Genomic DNA, 25,445 nt, shown 5'->3' on the forward strand with positions numbered 1-25,445 from the left:
GATAGTGAAATTAAGACCTTTTTTCTACACTCATATTTTCTTATTTTATAATTAGAAGTAAATAAAACAGAGAAATATGAGTTGTTTGAAGTCTGTGGTGACTTGTAAAAGATTCATGACATGATGCAAGTGAGTAAAGCAGAATACAAAACTGTACATTTACAATTTCAGAAATTCATTCGTTCATCCCTTTAAAAATATCTGAGTGACCACTATGTGCAAAGCACTATAATAGATCCTCGGATTATAATGGCAAGTAAAACAGAAAACACTAACTTCAGAGAGACAGAAACATGTATACAAGAGGACAAACACTGAAAGGAAAAGTATGCTAAAATGGTGAGATTATTTCTTTTCTAAGCTCTAAATACAGTGTCCAATATTACCATTGCATTGTTTCTCATATAAACATGATAAAAGTCAATGAATAACACTGCAGTTAATAAAGTAAATAAATGTGTATATATGTATGTACAAATGTATATGTATGTATGAAGATATACATGATTATATAACTACATAAGTAATATGTACATATTACATATATATATATTATGTAAATATATGTGTATTTATATAAATACTACCTAAATATAAGTAAATATGTATACATAATAAAATAAAGTGAAAGCAACCTTCCTGGATCACTCTGGCCCAGAATTCTATCAGGTTTTTGGGAATCATCTACAAGAACTCTGCAGACCATTTGTTTAACAGCTTTCTTTTCACATTATTTAGAATCATTGAACCCACAGTAGAGGAAAGAATGCCAGTGATGACATACAAGGACATTTTTGTATTCTGAAATGACATTTCTTATGAGTCCCTCTTATAAGGTACTTCAATCACTGTCATCACTATCTCATTAATTGTCTCATTATAGAAAAGTTTTCAGTTTTCTTAAAAAAAAACACAAAATCAAGGGAGTTTGTCAGAGTTTTGCCATAACCTTGTTTTTCTATAGTGCCTGTTAAATTTTAATGTAAGGGAACAGAGGCTTAGGAATATAGAAAATAATGGAACTAGCATATTAAAAAAATGAGCACCTACTATATGTCATATGATATTGCTAATCTATTTGAGAGCAATTATTCTACTTAATCAGTACCTCTAACACTAGGAGTAGTTATTATCATCTCATTATCTCTATTTTATGAGTAAGGTTTCTAAGATTCATTTATGGGTACACCTGGAATGGATTACATTCATTATCTTTTAATACCTATTTTCCCTCTTGTTCTCTTGCTTCATATGAGGGTGGCCACCTCTTCTGTATAATAGGCACATATTCTAGTTTTTCCAAACTGCACCTTTAAGCTGCTGTACCTGTTATGGTTACAGGCCTCTGTCACTTCCTCTTGCTTATCCAGTCATTGAGGCATTTCTAGTTAATACTTGCCTACTCAAATGTACTAACGTTTCTAATCCAGAATGATGATCCTGAAGCTCTAGCAAGCCTGCAGATTATTATTATTTTTTAAAAAATAAGCTGATTTCTTAAAAAAAAAGTCAGCTACTTAATTCACTTGATATATAGATGTATATCAAATCATCACATTCTGTGCTTTAACTATCTTACAATGTTATATCAATCATACCTCAGTAAATTAAAACAAAAATGAGTTAGTTATCAACATTTAAGGACAATTTGGGGCTTCCCTGGTGGCTCAGATGGTAAAGAATCTGCGTGCAATTTAGGAGACCTGGGTTCAATCCCTGGGTCAGCAAAATCCCTGGAGAAGGGAATGGCAACCTACTCTAGTATTCTTGCCTGGAGAATTCTATGGACAGAGGAGCCTGGCTGGCTATAATCTACTGAGTTGCAAAGAGTTGGACATGACTGAGCAGCTAAAACACACACAAGGACAATTTTACATTAAAAAAAAATCCACAGTCTGGCTTCCTTTGAAAATACAGAATATTTGGCAACATCCCATGAGTAATAGCTTGTTGGAGGTGAGTGGTGGCTGACTACCTCCCTCAGAAAGGTTAGGCTCTATTCAGTTATCTACAATTTTTACTATTCCCGATCATATTATTTGGGGGCTTCCTAGGTGGCGCTAGTGGTAAAGAACCTGCCTGCCAAAGTAGGAGACATAAGAGCTTAGGTTCAATCCCTGGGTTGAGAAGATCCCCTGGAGGAGGGCATGGCCACCCACTCCCATGGACAGAGGAGCCTGGTGGACTGCCATCCATAGGGTCCCATAGAGTCAGACACAACAAGTGACTTAGCACACGTGCACCGTATTATTTGGGACTGTTTTTTCATACTTCCGTTAACTTCCTGGCTCCTATATGACATCTGAATTTGATACCTTGCCCCAGGTCATTGAGTCTCTAACTGTGCTGTGCATACATAAAATTCACCTGGGGGAGATTCTTCAAAAAAAAGAAAAAAACAGCTGGTATCAGGCCACAACACACAATTTAGTGAAATTCAACGAGTCTAGAATCTAGACTTTAAAACTACTACCTACATGTGATTTTGTTTCAGGTGGCACCCAGTCAAGGTTTGAAAATCACTTTAGGGGAGACTCTTAGGATAAGTGGTTCCCAAATATGATACTCAGAATCACCTGTGGACACAATCAATCACCTGTGAAGTTGTTTGGTTTTTGGATAGATTTGTATGCTCCAAATCCAGGGATTCTAATTTGATAAGTCTGAGAATGTATATTTTGAAAAGCTATCTCGGTGTTGCTAACACACAGGTGGCCACCACTCTGGGGGCTGAAAGTCTAGGGAATTACACTTAATGACAGAAAAAACAGTGAGTACAATGGGAAGCTAGGAATTTTGTGGTTGTTCAGTCACTAAGTCCGGTCTGACTCTTTGTGACCCCAGGGACTGCAGCATGCCAGGCTTCCCTGTCCTTCACTATCTCCTGGAGTTTGCCAGATTCATGTCCATTGAGATGGTGGTGCCATCCCACCATCTCATCCTCTGTCATCCCTTTTTCCTTTTGCCTTCAATCTTTCCCAGCATCAGGGTCTTTTCCAATGAGTCGGCTCTTAGAATCAGGTGGCCAAAGTATTGGAGTTTCAGCTTCAGCATCAGCCCTTCCAATAAATATTCAGGGTTGATTTCCTTTAGGATTGACTGGTTTGATCTTCTTGTAGTCCAAGGGACTCTCAAGAGTCTTCTCCAGCATCACAATTTAAAAGCATCAGTTCTTAGGCACTCAGCCTTCTTTATGGTCCAATTTTCACATCTATACATGACTACTGGACAAACTATAGCTTTGACTATGCGGACATATGTCAGTTATGTCTCTGCTTTTTAATATGCTGCCTAGGTTTTCATAGGTTTCCTTCCAATGAGCAAGAGTCTTAATTTCATGGCTGCAGTCACCCATCTGCAGTGACCTTAGCCAGATCTGAACTTTTGTCTGATTCCCTGATATTTTGCTTGATAAGAGATAACAGAATAAAATACAATTCCAGGCTTTCTCTCTTTTTCACTAATGATTATTTCAAGTAGCTTTATTTTTAATTAACTTTGAATTTTTCTAATTTTACAGGTAAGTCAGATATCTTTGGCTACACAATATAGAGACATTGGCTGGGGAACAGGGGTGAGAATTTGAGAAAGCAGTGACCCAAAGCCACAAGAACAACATCACTTTTCTGTCCTCTGTGGTCTCCAGAAAACTTAAAACCTCTTTGGGGAAAATGAAGGACATGAAAAGTTTAATAGGGTGAAGAAATACTTTTTCTATTTCTTATGAAATCAATTTCCTCAAGGTCTTACACTTCCAGCTTCGTTCTACATAACATAGTAAATTCTAGGTGGTCGTGAACTCTATCTACTTAGTGAATGAGAATTCTTTTTCATAAAGTGGGACACTTAGTTCACATCACCCACACTCTGACAGGTGGGGAATTTCCCACCAGTGTTACTTAGCTGTGTTACACTGGAAAGGAGGGAAATGGACCATTGATTCAGTTTGATCAACAGTCACTGAGCATCTATTATGAGCCACTCACTGTGCTAGGAGTTTAGGGTTCAATTTAGTGGAGGAGAGAGACACATATATCAACAAATAATTATTAAGCTATGCAACAGATCTAGAAAAGAAGAATGTTCAAGGTAGAAAAGTGACGTAAAAGTGAAAGTAACAAACTGCAGTGGGAGAGGACAGTGCACAGGTGATATTTAAGCAAAGTTTTGAAGGCTAAACGGGCTTCTCAGATGGTAAAGAATCTGCCTGCAATGTAGACGATCCCTTGCAGAAGGGAATGGCTACCCACTCCAGTATTCTTGCCTGGAGAATTCTATGGACAGAGGAGTCTGGAGGGTTATAGTCATTCCATGGAGTTGCAAAGAGTCAAACATGACTGAGCAACTAATATTCACTTTTGAAGGCTAAATAGGAATTTTAGGCAGACACAAGGGGAAAGGGATTTCAAGCAGTAGGAGAAGTATATGTCAAGGTTTGGAACAGCACTGTGCAGACTGCTTGGGATAGGGAGTGCTTAGTATCTAGAAGAAATGAGGAGAATAACCCAGGCTTGGATGATGACAGGTCTTGAATGTCACATGAAAGTTGCTTAGAATTCATCCTATAGGTTAGAGCTTGGCTGTGTGGGTGGTTACTGAGAGGATTTTAGGTTGCTTGGGGGGCTTGACATTAAAAAACTCTGAAATGCATAGTGAGAAAGTTAATCCCTTTTCAATTAAATGTTTAATCCTTCTGCTAAATCAAGGAGAAAGCCTCGGTTTGGTGTTAGTATGTGTTTAACACTTCTCTAACACCTGGAAAATTTCCCTTTTACAAAAAGGCTCAGGCAATTCTACCTGGCTGGAATTGCTTTGTTTTCATTCTATACTTATTTTCACAATTAACTTCTCTTTATGGCAAGGGATACTGGTTTCTCATTAGTGTCTTAATAAAAGATCTTTAAATATAAATTTAAAGAAAACAGTTAATTTTCAAAACAGCAATAGGTGATCACAGATATAGCAGAGACTACGAGGGGAGTAGATGAATGCATAAAGTTTGGAAATAATGATATTTTGGGGATGTAGGGAAAGGGTTCAAGCAGTGAGTGAACCACCTCTCTCCTGACAGCACCTTGGAGAATATAATGGAGGAGCCAAGAATAGAGGCAGAGAAGTCAAGAATGGGGATCACAGAACTACTGTAGGCACAGGTGGTATAGGCCAAGGTTAGCCTGTTGGTTTATTCATCATCTTTCCTAGGGTTACATCATCACAGGAGGGGGATCCTAAGCATTTCCTGGCCTGAGCTGCAGCTATTTCTTGATGAAGATCTTCAAGTGGCTGCTGTCCAGCAAGTGTTAAAGGCAGACTTGAAATGAAGGTCAGAATGAGATTTAATTATCTTCCAGTTTTCTAACCCATGATGGAGTATTATTGGAAAACCGATGCAATCTCAAAACTTTTAACTAATGGATTTTTACGAATATAAGCAGGCAATCTTAGCTTTAACATTTGATTTCCAAAGTGTCTCATTCTAATCTATGTCTTGGGTGTGGGTCTCCTATCCTGTTAGGTCCTCAAACTCTCTCCTTCCCCCTCAGGTCTAAGATAGGCAGCAGAATTGTGCAAGCAGTTAGGATGTTTTTAGTCCCTGTTTGGAAGATGGGAAACCTTCTTCTTTCCTCTCTCTCCGGCTGCTGCTGACCATTTAGGAGTCACAGTACGACCACGCTGGGAAGATCCCCTGGAGGAGGGCATGGCAACCCACTCCAGTATTCTTGCCTGGAGAAACCAGATGGATAGAGGAGCCTGACAGTCCATGGGGTTGCAAAGAGTCAGACGTGACTGAGGTGAGTTAGCATGCACAAACGACCAGGCTAGTTCAATGCTGGGTGATAGAACATGCGTGGGCTGTTCCTACTGCCAAGAGTACCTGGAAAGATATGTCTTGGCTTTTTTCAAACTGGATTAGAATCATTTTCTCAAAGAAAAAGATGTTTCAATAAAAATGCTTCTCATCTGTTTTTAAAATTTGAATGTACAAAGTATTTTCATGTATATTAACTCACTGAAACCCCTATCAATTCTTTAAAATAGCATGGGAGGCCCTCCATAAATACCTGTTTAATGAGTACTATTGATAATTTATAATGGAAGAAACTGAGGTTCAGGGAGGTTACCAAAGCCGTTTTCAGATGCTTCTGGAGCTATAATTTGAAGACAGGTCTTCTGGTTCTCCTCCTCACTCCACTTCCCCTTCATCTCAAACAAAAGAGCCTGTTACAGATAGTGTTTGGTGCCTATAGAACTACCAAAATTAGAATTCTGCTCTATTATGATCAAACAGGGTTTTGTGGTCTGGGCTGAGGTCTTAACAGCCACAGATAACATTGCTTCAATGGAAAAATCAATTCTGAATTGGAGATTAATTCATCTGCAAATCATGACAACTTGGTGTATATCTGTCTTTCTATATAGATATATAATAGATAAGTGCTTTTTAATATGATGATTTACATTTATCGATTTTTAAAAAAAATACCACATTTTAATTCCTAGAGATCTTATATTTTCTGGGCATGTGTATCGCAACAGAATGTCACAGACCAGAAAGAATTATCTTCACCTGCTTGTGGAAGCCCTTGAGGACCAGGTTTTGTAAGACTGCTGATGGTAATTGATCTGTGTTTTTCTGGTTTTACGGAAGGCATGTCAGAATCTTGGGGGTGGGGGATGGAATGCTTTTTGAACAATATCCATAAAAACTAGAGAATCTGATATATTCCCTTAAGGCTGGTAGATCCTGCTCCAATTTTGTGAATCAGTCCTGTAGTAATTGTTATTTAGGTGTGAGTTTCATCCATCAGGAATGTTGAGGAGTGAAAAAAGAATTATACCATTGCCATAATAAAGTGTCTTTTGTGCAGTGGAGAGGCATTATTCTCAGTGCAGTGTAACTTATGTTTGCTGAATGAATGAAAGAATGAATAAATGAATGAAAGTTGCTTTGCTTTAAGAAGATTTATCTAGAAGCAGTGTGCAGAATGGTTTGGAGGAAAGGAAGTAGAGATATTAGGGGGCTATTCAAGAGTATTGGCGGGAGCAGCTAGTATCTTGTGAAAATCAGAAGGAAGAATAAGGTAAGGACATGCAAAGCATACTGAGGAAGGCAACAGAATGAGATGCCAAGAAAAGGGAGAAGCTAAAGATGTTATGAGAAATATTGTTATAGCTGGGAGAGAGTACCATCTGAAGATATCTTTACATATTTTGAGTTTAAGGTAAGAATATAAAGAGAGAGATAACTGGAAATTCCAGTTAGAAATTCTTGGTGTCACCACATGCAAAAAGAAAAATTAAGGAGTCTAAATCTTGAGAATGTAAATCGGGCTATTGCCTCACTATTTATACTTTCTTCTTTGAAACTGTGAACTTGTTAGCAAATAGCGTTATAGATGGTAATAAGGATGATCCACTTATTCAGCAAATAATTATTGCTATGCTCATTCCTACCTCAAGGCCTTTGCACTTTTGCTCTCTTTGCTTGTAATGAGTCCCCTTTCTTGAGGGGACTCAGAAATTTGCATGGCTGACTCTTTACTTCCATCAGTGGTACAATGTTACCTCTTCAGGCAAACCTTTGTGACTAACCATCGTCATTCTCTAGTCTTTTACCCTGAGTTATTTTTCTCCCTTGTACTTGCCTTTACTTAATAATACTATATTATATATTTATTTGTTCGTATGTCTTATTGTCTGCCTTCCTCACTAGAATATAAGTTCTTTTGAAACAGTGGCTTTGCTATTCTATTTCCTGCTGTATTCTAAGGTTATGTTGAGAACTTCACTTGGGAGGCTGGTCACTGCTCTCTGGAGTAAGGAAGGTTGGAGGGGAAACCATTCTATGTGGGTTGAGGCAACTAGACATCTGGAGAATGTGGACTAAGGTGGGTATAAGAAACACAATCAGATGATTTGATCAGAGTGATAAAATCACAGAGAGTTCAGGCTAAGTCCTGTCATGGGAAATCAGAACCATGTTCAGGCAGAAGTTACAGCAGGGCAGAGGAAGACACTGCTCTCTAGAGAGGAGGATGGAGCAGATGTGAAGTGAGAGCCCCGAGAAGAGCTTCTGGACCCTAGAGAAAGTGAAGAAGAAAGTAGCTGCCCCACACCTTCCCAGTGACGAAGCCCAACTGCCCTCAAGCAGTTCTATTCCTTGTCATCTTCCCAGAGTTTTTCAGCATAAACCCATTATTTTCAAGCCCATGGAGTGAGTTTTCTGTTGCTTAAAACTCTAAGCCCTAGAGAGCAGTAGAAATGTCCAACAGAACTTGTGTGAAGATGGAAAATGCTGTTTATCTGTGCTGCCAAATACAGGAACCATTACCCACATGTGGCCGCTGAGCATTTGAAATGGGTGTAGAGTGCCTGAGAAACTGACTTTTAAATTTTGTATTATTTTCACTAAACTTAAATGAATATAGGGTTCAATTCAGTTCAGTTCAGTAGCTCAATCATGTCCGACTCTTTGCGACCCCATGAATTGCAGCACACCAGGCCTCCGTGTCCATCACCAACTCTCGGAGTTCACTCAGACTCACGTCCATCGAATTAGTGATGCCATCCAGCCATCTCATCCTCTGTCATCCCCTTCTCCTCCTGCCCCCAATCCCTCCCAGCATCAGAGTCTTTTCCAATGAGTCAACTCTTCGCATGAGGTGGCCAAAGTACTGGAGTTTCAGCTTAGCATCATTCCTTCCAAAGAAATCCCAGGGCTGATCTCCTTCAGAATGGACTGGTTGGATCTCCTTGCAGTCCAAGGGGCTCTCAAGAGTCTTCTCCAACACCACAGTTCAAAAGCATCAATTCTTCGGCACTCAGCTTTCTTCACAGTCCAACTCTCACATCCATACACGACTACTGGAAAAACCATAGCCTTGACTAGACGGACTTTTGTTGACAAAGTAATGGCTCTGCTTTTTAATATGCTACCAAATATAGGGTTAGTAGCTATCAATTCGGAGAAGGCAATGGCACCCCACTCCAGTACTCTTGCCTTGGAAAATCCCATGGATGGAGGGGCCTGGTAGGCTGCAGTCCATGGGGTCACTAAGAGTCAGACACGACTGAGCGACTTCACTCTCACTTTTCACTTTTCATGCATTGGAGAAGGAAATGGCAATCCACTCCAGTGTTCTTGCCTGGAGAGTCCCAGGGACGGGGGAGCCTGGTGGGCTGCCATCTATGGGGTTGCACAGAGTCGGGCATGACTGAAGTGACTTAGCAGCAGCAGCAACAGCAGCTATCAATTGGACAGCACAATAAAAATAGAAATATAGATCAATGGAACAAAATAGAACCCCCTGAGATAAACCCACATACATATGAGCACCTTATCTTTGACAGAGGAGGCAAGGATAATACAATGCAGAAAAGACAGCCTCTTCAGTAAGAGGTGCTGGGAAAACTGGACAGATACATATAAAAGAATGAAATTAGCACACTTCCTAACACAATACACAAAAATAAATTCAAAATGGATTAAATAGTTAAATATAAGGCCAGAAACTACAAAGCTCTTAGAGGAAAACACAGGCAGTTACTCTCTTTGACATAAATCATAGCAAGATTCTCTCTGACCCACCTCCTAGATTAATTGAAATAAATACAAAAATACACAAATGAGACCTATTAACTTAAAAGCTTTTGCACAGCAAAGGAAACTATAAACAAGTTGAAAAGACAACCTTCAGAACAGGAGAAAATAATTACAAACAAAGCAACTGACAAAGGGTTAATCTCCAAAATACAGAAGCAGTTAATACCAGAAAAACAAACAACCCAATCAAAAAATGGGCAGATCTAAACAGACATTTCTCCAGAGAAGATATACAGATCACCAATAAACCCATGAAAAGATGCTCAACATGGCTCATTATTGGAGAAATGCATTTCAAAACTACAATGAGGTATTTCCTCACACTGGTCAGAATGGCCATCATCAAAATATCAAAAAACAATAAATGCTTGAGAGGATGTGGAGAAAAGGGAATCCTCCTGCACTGCTGAAAAGAATATAAACTGATACAGCCATTATGGAAAAGAGTATGGAGATTCCTTAAACTAGGAATAAATCTACCATATGACCCAGCAATCCCACTACTGGGCATATACCCTGAGAAAACCACAACTCTAAAAGACACATGTACCCCAGTGATCCTTGCAGCAGTATTTATAATAGACTGGACATGGAAGCAACCTAGATGTCCATCAATAGATGAATGGATGAAGAAGTTGTGGTACATACATACAATGGACTATTACTCGGCCATAAAAAGAAACGGATTTAAGTCAGTTGTAGTGAGGTGGATGAACTTAGAGCCTCTTATGCAAAGTGAAGTAAGTCAGAAAGAGAAAAACAAGTATTGTATATTAACGCATATATATGAAATCTAGAAAAATGGTACTGATGAAACTAGTAGAGATGGACTTGTGGACACAGCATGGGAAGGTGAGGGTGGGACAAACTGAGAAAGTAGCTGACATATATACAGTATTAAGTGTAAAATAGATGGTTAGTGGGAAATTACTAAATAACACACGGAGCCCAGCCTGGCACTCTCTGATGACCTAGAGGGGCGGGATGGCAGGGGGAGGAGAAGGAGGCTCAGGAGGGAAGGGATATGTATATAATTATGACTGACTCTCATCGTTGTACAGCAGAAAGCAACACAAAATTGTAAAGCAATTTTCCACCAATTAAAAAATTTTTACAAATTGGACAGCACAGCACTATGGTTACTGCTATAAGGGGTCAAATACACGAAGCACAATCACTGAAAGGCAATGAAGCGACTAAAAAAGAAAAAATGAAATAAAACCATGATGGTGTCACAGAACTCAAGCAGAGGGTGTTCCACAGCACCAAATCTATAAGAATGTTAATTAAGGAGGATTAAAGTAAAGTCCCATTAGTAGCAGTGTCATTTATCCTTTCATGGTAAAACTTAGTCCAAATAAAAGGGGTTGGTTAAACAAATCACGAAACAGCCCATTCAAAGGCAAACTATCAAGCCATTAAAAAATAGAAAAAACATTAATGATATGGGAAGATGTTTATAAGTTAAACAATTTCATAAAATGACATGATCCCAGTTTTATAACACATACATATGTCTAGAATTCTGGGCTGTGGGTTTATGAGCAATTTTTATTTTATTCTTTGGCATTTTATTAACTTTCAGAATTATCCACAAAGAACATAATTTTTTTATAATCAGAATAAAGGAACAAATGATATGCTTAACACAATAAAATGGCTACGTCTTTTCAAGCTGCATTATAAAACAAAGTGATAGTAAATACAGCTACTAAAAATAATTAACCATCTTACATTTCTAAAGCTATTCACATTTTTCTCCCAACTCCTCTAGATACACACTGTGAGGTGTGTATATTTTAAGGTATATGACCGCCATTATGGTGGCAGAACAGCAGAGATTGTTGGGAATTCTTAGAAGGCTAAAGAAGATCTTTTCTTAGATGGACTAACCTAGATGTCCCATGGTCAAAAGACCAGGAAAAGGACTAAAAGCTTCTTGGAGTCCTTTTCTTGCCTTGAGAGGTTGGAGTCGACAGGGAGGCCTGGCGTGCTGCAGTTCATGGGGTCGCAAAGAGTCGGACACGACTGGGCGTCTGAACTGAACTGAACTGAACTGATAATCTAAGGACCACTAGATGGCGCCCTGTACTTTCAACCAGCAGAAGGTACATTGGCTTAATTCAGGCTTGGATTTACCATTCATTTTCAGGTGTACACGGAAGCATTTCCTTCTGTGTATAACACACTGTATGACATGACTCAAATTAATTCCTCGTATAGCATCAAAACAATAACAGCTCTCTATCTGAACCTATTAAATTCACAACACATAGAAGTAAATTTTTTGTTAAATGGAATCCCTGTTTAAGTACCTCTGGCTGGGACTGAACAAATAGAATTTCACAACTGAGCCAGATAGTAATTCTATTAGATAAAGGCATGCTGAGCATCCAACTTCGTTTATGGAAATAAAAATTTTTATTTTTTACCTGGAGAGTATTCATTCAACTTTTGTTTGGCTTTGAGTTGAGGCTTTCAATAGAAAAAAAAACCACCAACATATTCTATGCAGCCAAAGCCTTGGTACTGAAAGTTCAGCTAATGACCACCCCTAACTGAGGGGAGAGTAGTGACAACCCATGTCTAAGTCATTCCTAAGAATGCTACTGAAAGACCCAGACAGAGCCATTGTTTGGAACTGTACAGGCTCAGCACTTGCAGAGCCTTGAAAATACAAAGCTAGGCTCAAATATAAAGGAAAATACCACCCTTTAATACAGAAATTCCACCAACTCAGAATGTCCATGCTTCGAAAGCCATGTCAACTCTGACTTTTCAGAAAATTTTTTTTTTAAAAAGGTGAATTCTTTTTTTCTGTTCTTTGATTCCAATGTACAATTGGAGTGACAATACGGCTTTCTTTACTTGTATCCAAGTGTTTCTAAAAATTCTAAAGCATTATCCTTGAGAGAATAAAATACATAAAAAAATGTTACTCAAGGATATGTCAGGACACCCATGGGGCAGTAGCACATATGCATTACTTTCATAACCAGAAAAGTGATGCATATTTTAAAAGTCCCTGAAAGCTGTAAATGCATCAAATGATTTTGATACAGTCAAGATTCAATCAAACACAGAGTTTGTTTTATGGATATCTTTTGTAATCCTTAGTATATAACAGAGCTGTGTGTGTATGTGTGTGTTTGTGTGTGTTAGTCACTCAGTCGTGTTTGATTCTGCGTGACCCCACGGACTGTAGCCTACCAGGCTCCTCTGCCCATGGGATTCTGCGGACTAGAATACTGGAGTGGGTTTACATGCCCTCCTCCAGGGCATCTTCCGGATCAGGGATTAAATCTTCTTCTATTATGTCTTCTGCATTGGTAGGTGGGTTCTTTATCATTAGCGCCACCTGGGAAGCCCATGTAACAATGCTACTGTCCCTAAACTTGGATCTAATAAATGACACAAGTTAGATCCATTAGTATGGATATAAAGCTTGCATGAAAAAAGGGAAACTTGTGAACCTTAAATCCACATCTAGTTGAGACTCTCCCCTTTCTAAAAACCCTTTTCTCCCCCTCTCCCCCAAGAAGTCAAAACTTTCAACTGTGTCATGCTTCTACTGTTCCTTAAATTTAGTTCCTGGGAGCCTGTGAGAAATTAGGGTAGTAGGTAAGGCAAGACTTGTGAATTCCTAATATCAACAAATAGAAATAGAACGTTATTTTTCACCTCTGTAACTGCTCCAAAGATCCAATCATTCAGAATCCATGCAAAAAAAGCAACTGGTCATCATTCACCTCATTGATGACTAAATTTACACATACCTAACCTGAGGGTGCACCTCAGTGAATTGGAACTCTAAATGGGGTTTCAAAACAGCAGCATCTGTTTGTTTCTTAAGCTTGGCCCACTGGAATCAGATCTCGTAAGTTTAAATATCATCTGCATACTGAAAACGCATTTAGAAGTACTCCGGAGAGAGCAAGCTAGAATATTTAAGCTCTCATTCTGATTATTTTAGTTTTCTATTAAGTTACACTAACACTATGTGCTAAAAGAATGATCATTAGAATAAAAATACACTGTGGTGTGCTTTGAACTTTGCATACATGATATACAAACTTTACCGTATACAATCCTCATTGTAACTTTATGAGACGGTCATATTTTGTGGATCAAAAATTGAGGCATGGAGACACCAGGCATGTTTCTCAAGGTATGATATCTAGAAAGCTATAGAGCTAAGATTCAAACATAGGTCTGTGCATCTCAAAAATCTATTCTCTTCACCTCTAGCTTGCATTTCTTCCATTTATATGTTATTATTGTCTGATTTGTAAAATAAACACTAACTTTCTCAAAATAATTGTGAGGATAAAATTGAAAATATGGATGTAAAAGATAAATTTAAACATATTCTACAATTAATTTATTACTGAAATCTTTATTTTCATATTGAAGTATTGAAAGCAGTGGTGAGGAAATGTGAAGACTTGTCTTTTTTCTCTTATTATTATTATTATTATTTTTTAAAAATATTTATTAATCTGGCTGCACCAGGTCTCAGTTGTGGTACATGGGATCTTTAGTTGTGGCATGAGAACTTTTTAAACAAAATTTTATTTATTTATTTGGCCATACCATCATGTGGGATCTTAGTTCCCCAACCAGGGCTTGAACCCATGCCCCCTGCATTGGGAGCATGGAGTCTCAGCCATGGACCACTGGGGATGCCCCTCTCTATTTTTAATTGTGTAGGTAATACATACTTAGTTTTAGAAAAAAAGAAGCATGCATAGGGGAAAATCTGAACTTCCACCATTCACTTACAATCACATTTAACTTTTTAATAAAGTTCTAGACTTTATATTTTATAGAAGGTCATACTTTACATAAAACATATACATTTTTTATTCTGTGTCAATAAATATATCTTCATTTTGAAAGGGTACATAGCACTCTATTGTAAAGTTATATTATGAGTCACTTAATTAAACTATATTGGATAGTTAGTGTAAAATATGCTTTTAACCATCACACCTAGAAGTAGATGTCATTCTATTTTATCTTTTTTCCTGCAATAATTCAAAAGCAGTGATGGATTCTCAGATTATAGGCTGACAAATGTACTAAATTAACAGGGAGGCTTTAGTATTTTTTCCTCTTGGTAACCTCTCACTTTCTGTAATGTATAGCTCTTCCCGCCCTTTTATGCTGTCTATACATTGTTATTTTCCTCATAAGACTGTTAAAGGGATGTTATAAGCACATTTGTGAAGGAGCCTTGAAAAGCACAAATTTTATGTAAATATATATGACTGGATTTTTTCCTAAATCTATGTCTCAAATGAATAACAATGAGGCATAATTCACCCTCACTAAAAGAAAAGTCATCCTGCTTAATTCTTTACCGTTTGAATCCTTGAAGTTTTATCTCTACAGACAGACCATCCCTGGCCAACCAGATAGTAGCCTTTCATGGTCAGTTTTCTCCAACTGACACAATACCAGCCCAGGTCAGTATGATCAACCTGTTCCCTCAATGGAGGAGAAACACCGTCTCCCCTGCAAGTGTCTGAACCTTTTATATTCTGGAGAGCTGCAAGTCTAGCTGATGTAATAGGTTTAGGGGAAGGTGGCTGGCTTACTCCTTGTTTACCTTTTCTCCAATTATTTCCCACCATCCCCCAAAGGAAAGATCTGAGAAAGAAATAGTGGCTTAAAGATTTCCATTAGTTTGTTATTCATGCATTGACTCAAGAAGCAGTGTGACAGATGCTGAGATGTTCTTTCTTCCTTCCTGCCTAGTTTTAGAGATTTTGCACCCCATTTTTGCTGCTGTACTGTTTCTTTACTCTTTTGTGTATGTGAGGAGCAGCAGCTAGACCAGGCAGGAGAAAAGAGAAAGAAGTCCTCTCTACATTGTGTGGGGCCACTAAAGTGTGCAATACCTTGCTATGAGAGCTCCACAGTGGTGCTTAGGGCAATGATCCTCAAAGCAGCTAGTCTGCCAACTGTTGCCTATCCAAGATGGGATAAGGAGCGTGTGCCGCTATGAAGCAACACACTGCTTTGCCAAGAAAGACTTCCCAGGAAAATAATTTCAGAGGGGCAAAACTGTATGCTTAGTGGCGTGGCAGGAGAAGTTGGGGTGGAGAGGTTAGACCCTGTGGCCATAGCCTCACGAGCAATCTACTATAAGTTCTCCTATAGGAGATGTATGAGAGACCAACATTTCTGAAAAGTGTTATTGGGCATCTTATTGAAGCTTCTATGGTAATAACTAAGGCTCTAGAAACTGCACTGATGATGTACATTTATAAAAATTTGCCATTGGTATAGAAACGGTAGCTTTGGCATGTCTTCTAATGCTAGGCAAGGCGGTAAACTATTCAGGAACACAGTTGTTTGGCAGGAGGTGGGTGCTAAACCCACTTGCTTTTGAGAGAAATAAAATGAGGGAGTGGGTATAGAGTAAGGTGGAAGATGAAGACACATTACACTGTGAATCAAATCTCATTTTGATTAATAACAAGTAATGGAGCATTAGTGGTGAATTAGGACTGGGATGATTCTTATCAGATCAAAACTAACACCTCTCTACTGGTTATTTAGCTAACACTATAAATTTTTTCACAGTGCGTCACTTTCTTTATTTGGTTCACACAACAACTCTGTCAGATTGGTAAAGTCAACCTTCTTTTGACTGACAAGCCTAGATGCTCAGAGACCAGAGGCACTTCCCTAAAATTCCATGGCCAGTAAGAGGCAGGGGTAGACTGAGTCTTCTGAGTATTATTTAATATACCTTCCAATAACTGTGCTCATTTAACCAAAATGATTGGTTAATGAATGGTGGCTCAGATGGTAAAGAATCTGCCTACAATGCAGAAGACCTGGGTTTGATCCCTGGATTGGAAAGATCTCCTGGAGAAGGGAATGGCTACCCACTCCAATATTCTTGTCTGAGAATTCCATGGACAGAGGAGCCCGGCGGGATACAGTCCATGGAGTTGGAAAGAATAGGACATGACTGAGCGACTAAGACTTGCTACTTGCTATTCATGAAATACAATCTAATGGCACAAAATCCAAGGTGACTTCTGCCACACCAGAAGATAAAACAGGAAGGAATTTGACACCAAAATTGGTCTTCAGTTGATTCAATCATAAGTTAACCCCAAGATGTAACAGCCAAGGGGATCAAGACCCAAGATTCTCTATGGACTCTTCTATGGCAGTCACAAAGAAAAGGGGATGAGACAGATTAACTGCCCAATGAATGGTGTTTGCTAGTGTCTTCTGCTCTATTTATCTAGAAAAATAAGTGCTATAAAAATTTGCCAGATTAAAAATAAAAACTTCCAAATTAGTTCTAGTTTTATTTCTCAAGAGGAGTCTATATTGCTAAGAAAAGTTTTGCATCACTTGATGTTTAATTTGAAATCGTTTATCTTCAAGTTAGCAATAATTAGGTGCTACTATCAGTCATTCATCATGAATTGTAGAAGAATATGTTTCCCCCAAGAGAGAGCACAGTGCCTATGTGCAGAAAGTCAAGGAAAACTACCATAACTGAGAGCAGATGTTTTAAAAAGAAATGTCTTTCACTTGTCCCCTCACGAGGCAGGTAAGTTATGTTGTGATATCATTGCTTTTTCCCCTGTACCATACAAAAGTGGCACCATGCTAGTCAAATTCTAATAAACAGAATTCAGTACTTCTCCCTGTATTATAAAAATGGACCATCTAAAAATACTTATATTCCCATGGGAATAAACATATATTAATTAGTTGGCATATATAGTTCATGATATACATTGTGGATGGTACATTCAATGAGAGATGAAAATAGCAATGTAGTCTCTTTTTAATTGCATGGGCTTGAATCTAAGCCAATTATATTACTCCATTAATTCTGCCTAATGAAACCAATATGGAATTAACATAAGATACATTTTAGAAAGAAATGTGTGTCTGTCACTACCTTAGCAAGTAAATTTTGAGGTGTTAACTTTGGAGAAACTATATAAAACTCTCTGAAGAAAAAGTAGTAGGGGGTGTGAAGAGAAAGAAAGAACTGTAGGAACTTACAGTAACAAAGTAACTTAAATGTAACTGGATCCATGTGCAGCATCATTATTTGAAGGTCATAGGAACAGAATTCGGTTGGCTTCAAGTGGAGATTTGGGTGTAATAAAGTAAGAATTTTGGGGATGGAAGAATGCTTTGATCTTATCCTATGTGTAATATTGTATTAAGCTTTTACTAAGTACTGATATTACACATATGATTTCTAAAGCAGGGTAGCTAACAATCTTATTTTTAATGGATTTCCATGCTTGAAGGAAGTTTGTTCCATCCAAGCTGATGGACCTATGTGTTTATGTTCTGAATGAATAGTATATTGAAATAAAATGACTATTGTCAGGGGGTGATCATTTCAGTGGTATCTCCATTCAGGAGTTGTGGCAGGATGTGATCCAAACCATTATTTATTAATTAGGTTTCATATAAAAATATCAGTAGCCCAAAAGGAAGTGGGAGAAAACATGTTGCTGCTCCTGCTCTGAAAGCAATTTTGATTTGTATGATTGTGTGGACAAGTCCACCCTCTTCTAGAATCCTTTATTTAGACACTGGCACAGTCAACAAACTAGGTCACTGGGCAGGAGACTCTAATAAGGACAGTGGCTAATTTAAGCCAAATTTATTTAATGTGTAAAATGACTTCAGCATGCTTTTATATTTAGAAAGTTTTTAAAAAAATCCCATCACTGTATTAGATAAAATTCCACTTTTCAGGAGAAGCCAGAGAAAGATCAGTTTTTATTTTTTGCTGAAAGCAGATGATGGTCATATCCTAAAATTACATATTACAGTGACTTGGCATTGAGCTGGATGTTTTTAATATAGAACATTATAGAAAGACATTTAAATTATATACTAAAGTAAGACAGGTTAGATATGTTTGAAGTTAAAATACAAAGATAAATGAAAGAAAATGTCCTCAGTTGGCCAAACTAGATTTGAGTCAAAAACAATAATTCCCCCCTTTCAAGATGTGTGCCATGAAAGTAACAATGACAATAGTGATTTTAAATACACTTCTGAATTGAAATACAGAAGCAAATGTGCTTGACACAGTATTTATTTTATTGTCAGCTTGCAAGGGTTGTCCCTGGAGGACTCTCTGCCCTCCAATGGTCCTAAAGCTTTGAAATTTACTGATTCTAGATGCTACTTCAGTTTCTCTGGTCTCCTTATTGAAGTGTGCTGCATATCACAAAAATTCATCAGGGAGCAGAGACAATTTCACTTCTAACTAAGGAACACTAATTTGGGGGGAAATTCTTCCTATTTAAGACTCTTGGCAAACAATCTACAAATTGAAAGGAGCCTGGAGACTGTGAACACTGTTAGCATGTATGAAGTATTAGGTAATAAGGAAGCAATGATGAGAAGCAAGTTATGCTGACTCTTGCATTTGTTATGTCTGATTCTGCATATATATTAATAATGATACACCCCTATGGATGCAATTTCATGTTTATAACACTCTGGCTATTGGCAGCATTGTGCATCTGTGTTTTCCAAGCCTTCCCATCTGCTGCCTACAGTCATTCAGATTCAGGTGACAGAAATATTTTAGATTAAAGTTAATTAGTCTGCACTCTACAGATCAAATCTCTACAGTTCAATATTAAATAGGAATCTTCTGGGCAACTGCAGAAAGTAGCCTGAACCCACCCTTCCTAAGATTAAAAATGTTAAGATTCATTTTTCTAGAAAAAGAAACCTTTAGTACTCTCTTCATATATTATGCATAGATTTGATCAAACTTTTCATATGTATTTGCTCTTACTCATTTTATTTCTTATCTCTGTATATATATCATAGTGGAAGAAGAGAGATTAGAAATATTTTTTCCAGCTACAGTGACAGAGTGAAATGATATAGAGAGAAATTCTCCCAAGTCTGGATTCTTACTAATATACCAACCAATGTGGATCAAGCCTCTGAACTTTCCTCAGTTTCTCAGTCTTTAAAATGGGACCAAAGACAATTACCTATTTGTTTCATAAATACTTTGTGCAATGCTTAATATTTCTTGATATCTTACTAAAAAATAATGCACAAAATGCAGAAATCTCCCATTGCTAAGAGGACCCTGCCTTAAAAAAATATTTATCTTATTATTAATTGTCAACAGTTAAGTTCACAAATAGCTTCCTCTATTGAAACCACACACACACATTTAACCCATAGGAAACGAAATCATTAGTCTTTATTTCTAGACAATTGGTGCAGAAATGGGCTGAGAACACAACTAAATATAGCCAGTTTCTGAACCCACATCACATAAAGAGAGGGTAGGGACAAATAAATAATCCCAAATGAGTCCTCCCATCCATTTTTCCGGTATCAGGTTATGTTTTTAATGTCTTTCAGAATCCAAGACTAATTACCAGACTACCTATTGCTTCTGTACTAACTGCAGATTTCATGTTTACGCACAGGAATTCAGAGGGAGGTGTTTTCTTTACACCATCGCCTAAAGCTCAGGGACATCGTCCAAAGTCGGAGAGGGCAGGTGCTCTTTCTGACAGTTGCTTTCAGAGTTCCTCCCGGGACTGAAAGACTCTGGCAATCTGGGCTCTTCTATGCCCATCCCCCGCGCTAGTCATTAGAACCTCGATAGCTCTCTATCCTCCTGAACTTGGGACTTCAACTTCCATCGGGTAACCACTAGTTTTCTCCCAGCTGGTCAAAACGTGAAGACTTCCTTTTTCTCTTATTCTCCCCCTTTCTTCCTTCCATCTTGCTACCTCTACCTCTCATTTTATTTCCATCTGAGTTTTAATGTGTTTTATTTTACTTCTACTGAGATCCTTCTACCTATAACCTACGGATATGGTCCGATCCTCAAACAATATCAAAGTTGTAAAGCCCCACGTCCCTAAGGTCTTCACCCGGGTTTTCCCTCTCCGCCCGCCACCCATCCTCCCCACCCCAGCCCCTGCTACCGTCCCGGCCCCTAGTGGCGTCCATCTCCACTCCAAGCGTCAGACTCCTCTCACCTGACTCTCCCGTGGAAACTCGTAGCGCACGATGCTGATAACTGGAATGTGCAGGACGGAGCTGACCAAGTCGAGCTCCATCATCTCCCCCAGGCTCTGAGGGAAGGCGAGCAGCGCCGATACCCCTTGCACCACCACGGTGTGGCACACGCTCTGCAGAAAGGAGAAAGGGTCACTGCTCCACGGCGAGCTAGGGGAGGAGAAGGGCAAGAGCGGCAGATCGCCCAGGCCCGCCTCGATGGCCATCACTACTTCCAAAGACAGGTTGTAGGGCAGCAGTCCTTCTACTCGGTTCAGATTGTCCACGGCGAAGAGAAGGGCATCCCGAGGCCAAAGGGTCTCGGCCCTGGCGCCCTCCCCCGGCTTCCGTGCGCCCGGCGGCCCCCGGCCATGCAGGGCGCTCCCCAACCAGCGTGCGCCTGGCGAGGGCGCCGGGGGCAGCCAAGTCCCTGGCTCAGGTTCATCTCGCGGGGCGCCTGTCCGGCTGCCGTCCGGGGTGCGGCTGGCCGCGCGGGGTGCCGTGGTCCAGGGCTGCAAGTGCACCGCGCCCACCCTCACCGCGTGTCCGATGCGCTTGAGGATCTGGCAGGGCTGCGGGTGCGAGGAGGAGCCAGGCACCCCGGCCAGCACCAGTGCGCAGGGCGGCGGCAGCAGCAGACAGACCCTGCTCAGCAGCCACCACAAACTCAGTCTCCTCATTACTGAGACCCGCAGGGAGAAAGCGCGCCCCCTCCTGCGCCCGGCTCACCCCGCTGCAGCAGCCGCCGCCTAAGGTCTCCGCCCCCAGGTCCCGCGCGCCGCTCACTAGGCTTGGCGAAGCGGTCCCAGGAGCTGGAGCGGACTCTGGGCCATCCAAGTGGGAGGCTAGCGCGCCCTCGGCAGTCTCAGAACCCGCTCCCAAGTCCCTCCGCCTCGCATCCTCTGCCCGCCCGGTCCCTGCGCGGAGCGGGGCGGGCGGCGCTGGTCACCCGCGGCTTGGGCGCCCGTTCCCTGCCCGCCCCATCCGCAGGGCGGCTCGGGCACTGCGTCCGGTCCCGCGGGGAGGCTGGGCTGAGAAGCTGAGAGGATTTCTAGGGGGCGACAGGGAGCGAGGAGGCAAGAAGCTCACTTGGATTCTTGACTCTTCTTTTTCCGCCCAGACGAGACCCACTTATTTCCTTGGCCTCGCGCAGGAGAAGGGGGTTCACACCTGGGGTGCGAGACAGCAGCCAAATCCTGCTAGCTCCGCCGTCGGCCGCCCTCTCGCGGGCTCCCCCAGTGCTGGCTTCATTTTTCTTCTTCCCTCGCTACTTCCTCCCTTTCCTTCTTTCGTCCTCTTTCCGCCCAGTCGCCGCCGCCGCCGGTTTCCTCAGAGGAGCGACACGACTGGCCAGCAAAGGGTGGTTCTGCTCCGAGCGCAAAGTTCTCCCCACCTCAGCCGGCGCCTCCCTGTTGCTGAGCCAGGCGCCGGCCTGTCGCTTGGCTGCGCTAAACGCCCGCTGATGGTTGAGAGTCGCGGGTGGCGCTTTCCGCACCCCTGACAAGTTCTCGCCCCTCCAAGGCCAGGAGTCGTAGTTGGCGATATTCCTTGCGCCCTAAAACGAATTCTGAATTCGGAGTTGCGCCTGAGGAATCTGAAATCCAGTGGTTCCCTGGGATAGGCTGAAAGAGGCAGTGACTTTAAGAAGCTCCTCTTCGATGTCTTTTTAACGGTTTTTCTAGCTAAAGGTATTAAAGCAAGAACCACATATACATACGTTTAATCTCCTCAGCCTCCTGCTTTTTGGCACGTGGACGTTTGACTTTTTTTTTTTTTTTTTGAGGATCCCAATGTTTTAGGGTTCTCAGAATTATAACAAAATTTGAAGCAATTATGTGACCAAGAGATTTAAAATATCATACTTTGAATGCACACTAAACAGCAGATACTGGTTTAGACCAAGTGTCCTTCAGATTATTGCTACTAGTAAGAGCTCTCGTTTGTGTGGTATTGAATACAAGGAGGTCAGTGGGTTATGATTTGACCTTTTCCTCCATGACCAGACCAATCTGGAGTTGGAAGGAGCAGGTTAAGGGTAGTGCTCTGGTTTCCACACACACAGTAGATTTATTTTATTTCATGCCACAGTATCATTTATGAGGGGGCTTCTCCGGTGGCTCAGATGGTAAAGAATCTATTGCAATGCAGGAGACCTGGGTTCAGTTCCTGGGTGGGGAAGATCCCCTGGAGGAAGGCATAGCAACCCATTTCAGTATTCTTGCCTGGAGAATCTCATAGACAGAGGAGCCCGGTGGGCTACAGTCCATGGGGTTGCAAAGAGACACAACTGAAGCGACTTAGCATGCATTCATCATTTATGAGGAGAGTAGGCAGATATCCATGGGGCAGAACAAGCACCTGGCATCAGGAGTTCTGAATTTCAATAACACTTCCAGAGAACCATGACCTTGGCAATTTATTTTACCTAACCTTGCCCTGCTATTTGGATCTGGTAAATTGTTATGCAAATACAGCTAGCTTTTAGCTCTGGAGAGTTGTTTTGATTCATGAGCTACAGTTTCCATTTTGCTTTAAATCCTTGGGATGAAGAGGCTCTAGCTAAATAAAATTTTCAAGAAGCTTGCAAAGTGAATGCTGTTTTCCTCAGCACAGATCTTGAAAGCCATCTCAGCGCTAACCTTACCTGACATTCTAATTAGCTCTTGCAAGACTGGGGTGTTAGAGAAAAGACTCCCATGAGGCCAAAGTGGCAATCATACTAGAGTCTGAACCAGAAAGGAAAGATTCTTCCTGAAGCCCTATATAGGCTCTGGTGCATGGATGTTGGAACTTTCCTTTTGCTCCAAATGATTCCACTGATTAGCATCTGAAAAAGAAAATTATAGAATTTTGTGGTCCTTGCATTCCAAGAAGACTGGAAATCGATTGTGTTGTAAGGAGGTGTGCTTGTCTGTGTGTGAATATGTGTGTGTGGAGGAGTATGACATTCCAGATTATGACCATGCCCTAGAATGATTATCTTGATGCTTGGCATCACATATGTGTTCAAACCAGGTTCCCAAGAAAATAGGTGGTGATGAAGAACAGTTGGATCTAATCTGTTAATGGCATCCAAGAGCTACTATGTTACTGACCCTTTCCAATTGTGCCCTAACAAAGGTCCTACTGCTCAGTGTCCTTGGAGCCAATGGAACAGACCAAGTTCAGTTTAGATGAAAAGTAAAGTTTTTTTTTTCTTTTTTCTTTCATCAGATAATGGAGAGATGCAAGCATGCACCCTAGGGAACAGGCTTCCTCCGACAGGCCGAAGATGGGGCTGCTTTATAGGAATCTCATTGGTAGGGAGGGGCAGAGTCCCTGGGAAGGCAGGCACAGCTGTGCAGCTCACACCAGAGAGCATATAATGAAGGTTGCATGTGGAGTCTCTGCACGCCGCCCATCAGAAGCCATCTTGGATCGAATGTTGTGTGCTGCTTCCGGTCGTGGCCCTAAGCTGAGGTGTCAGCCATTTCTCACTAGGAATTCGAGACTGAGGTGCCTGGTGTGAGACCTCTGCCTGCGGCCCCTAAGAACAAGTGAAACTGAAGTAAGCGCCCTGGAAAAAAAGGTTAGATTTTATTTTATTACCCAGGTTCTATATTTACTTCCTAGGAATTGTTAACAGGCTTTCCCGGTGGTAGCGGTGTGTTCTTTCCATCTCTCACAAGTCAAGAACCACTTGGGGGAATGGCTGAACTGGTTATTCATAGAATAAACGATGATTCCCATGGTTTTGAGGAAAGTGCTGCCCTGGCTTATGATAAAACTGTAACTAAATCTTGTGAATATTGTTTGAATGGTGAAGAACAACCCTTCCTTCTTGTGCTTCCTTTTGTTTCTTTCTTGCTTCTGCTACTGCTAAGTCGCTTCAGTCGTGTCCGACTCTGTGCGACCCCATAGGCGGCCTTCTACCAGGCCCCTCTGTCCCTGGGATTCTGCAGACAAGAACACTGGAGTGGGTTGCCATTTCCTTCTCCAGTGTATGAAAGTGAAAAGTGAAAGTGAAGTCGTTCAGTCGTGTCGGACTCTTAGCAACCTCATGGACTGCAGCCTACCAGGCTCCTCCATCCATGGGATTTTTCCAGGCAAGAGTACTGGAGTGGGTTGCCATTGCCTTCTCCAGTTTCTTTCCTAGGTTTTTCAATTATGTGACCCTGATTCCTTTCTGTTTTCTCATGCTGCTTGGTTCTCTTTTTCTATATCACTGTACTCTAAGCATTTCTGACATGCTTCTCTTCATTCCTTTCCCCACATTTTCCTACCTTCCCACCACTTTTTGTTCTTGCTTCAGTGGTCATAATTTTGAAAGTTTCTAAAAGATTCAATCATCAGTTCAGTGCCCATTAATTAAACTTTTACTCTGTGCAGGCATTGCTGTAGGACTGTACTGGGGAATAGATGAATAAACTCCGGTTCAGAGGAGTGGAGAATATATTCCCCCCCCCCCCCCCATAAAGTCACATAGCTAATGTGTGAACAAAATGCTAATGTTGAGGTTATATTTTAGTGAGAGAGACAGACAATAAAACATAGAAATAAGTAAATGTAGGATATGTTAGTTGCTACTAAAGAGAAAAATAAAACAGCAGAAAAGAAGTATTATGGAGGAGATTGGTTAGTAATTTTAGATGGGAGAACTGGGAGTAAACCCTTTGAGAAGATTACTTTTGAATAAAGATCTAAAGGGAGGTGAGGGAGTGATTCATATGAGTACTTAAAGAATTTCCAAGCAGAGAAACAGCAAGTGCCAAGGCCCTGAGGTGGGAGTGTTTCCACTATGTTTGAAGAG

At 40.6% G+C, this 25,445-nt stretch overlaps 1 protein-coding gene across 1 annotated transcript in view; it reads right to left on the reverse strand.

The window, feature by feature from the left end:
• The window catches only part of GRIN3A (glutamate ionotropic receptor NMDA type subunit 3A), a 212,291-nt gene extending 190,059 nt beyond the window's left edge, over positions 1-22,232 (reverse strand). The window contains exon 1 of the mRNA XM_025282153.3: positions 20,638-22,232. Within this exon, the coding sequence (XP_025137938.2) occupies positions 20,638-21,336 (699 nt within the window). The 5' untranslated portion in view covers positions 21,337-22,232. The remainder of the gene's footprint in view (positions 1-20,637) is intronic.
• Between the last annotated feature and the right edge of the window lie 3,213 nt (positions 22,233-25,445).

This window comes from Bubalus bubalis, chromosome 3 (genome assembly GCF_019923935.1).
Source record: "Bubalus bubalis isolate 160015118507 breed Murrah chromosome 3, NDDB_SH_1, whole genome shotgun sequence".
Taxonomy (NCBI): domain Eukaryota; kingdom Metazoa; phylum Chordata; class Mammalia; order Artiodactyla; family Bovidae; genus Bubalus; species Bubalus bubalis.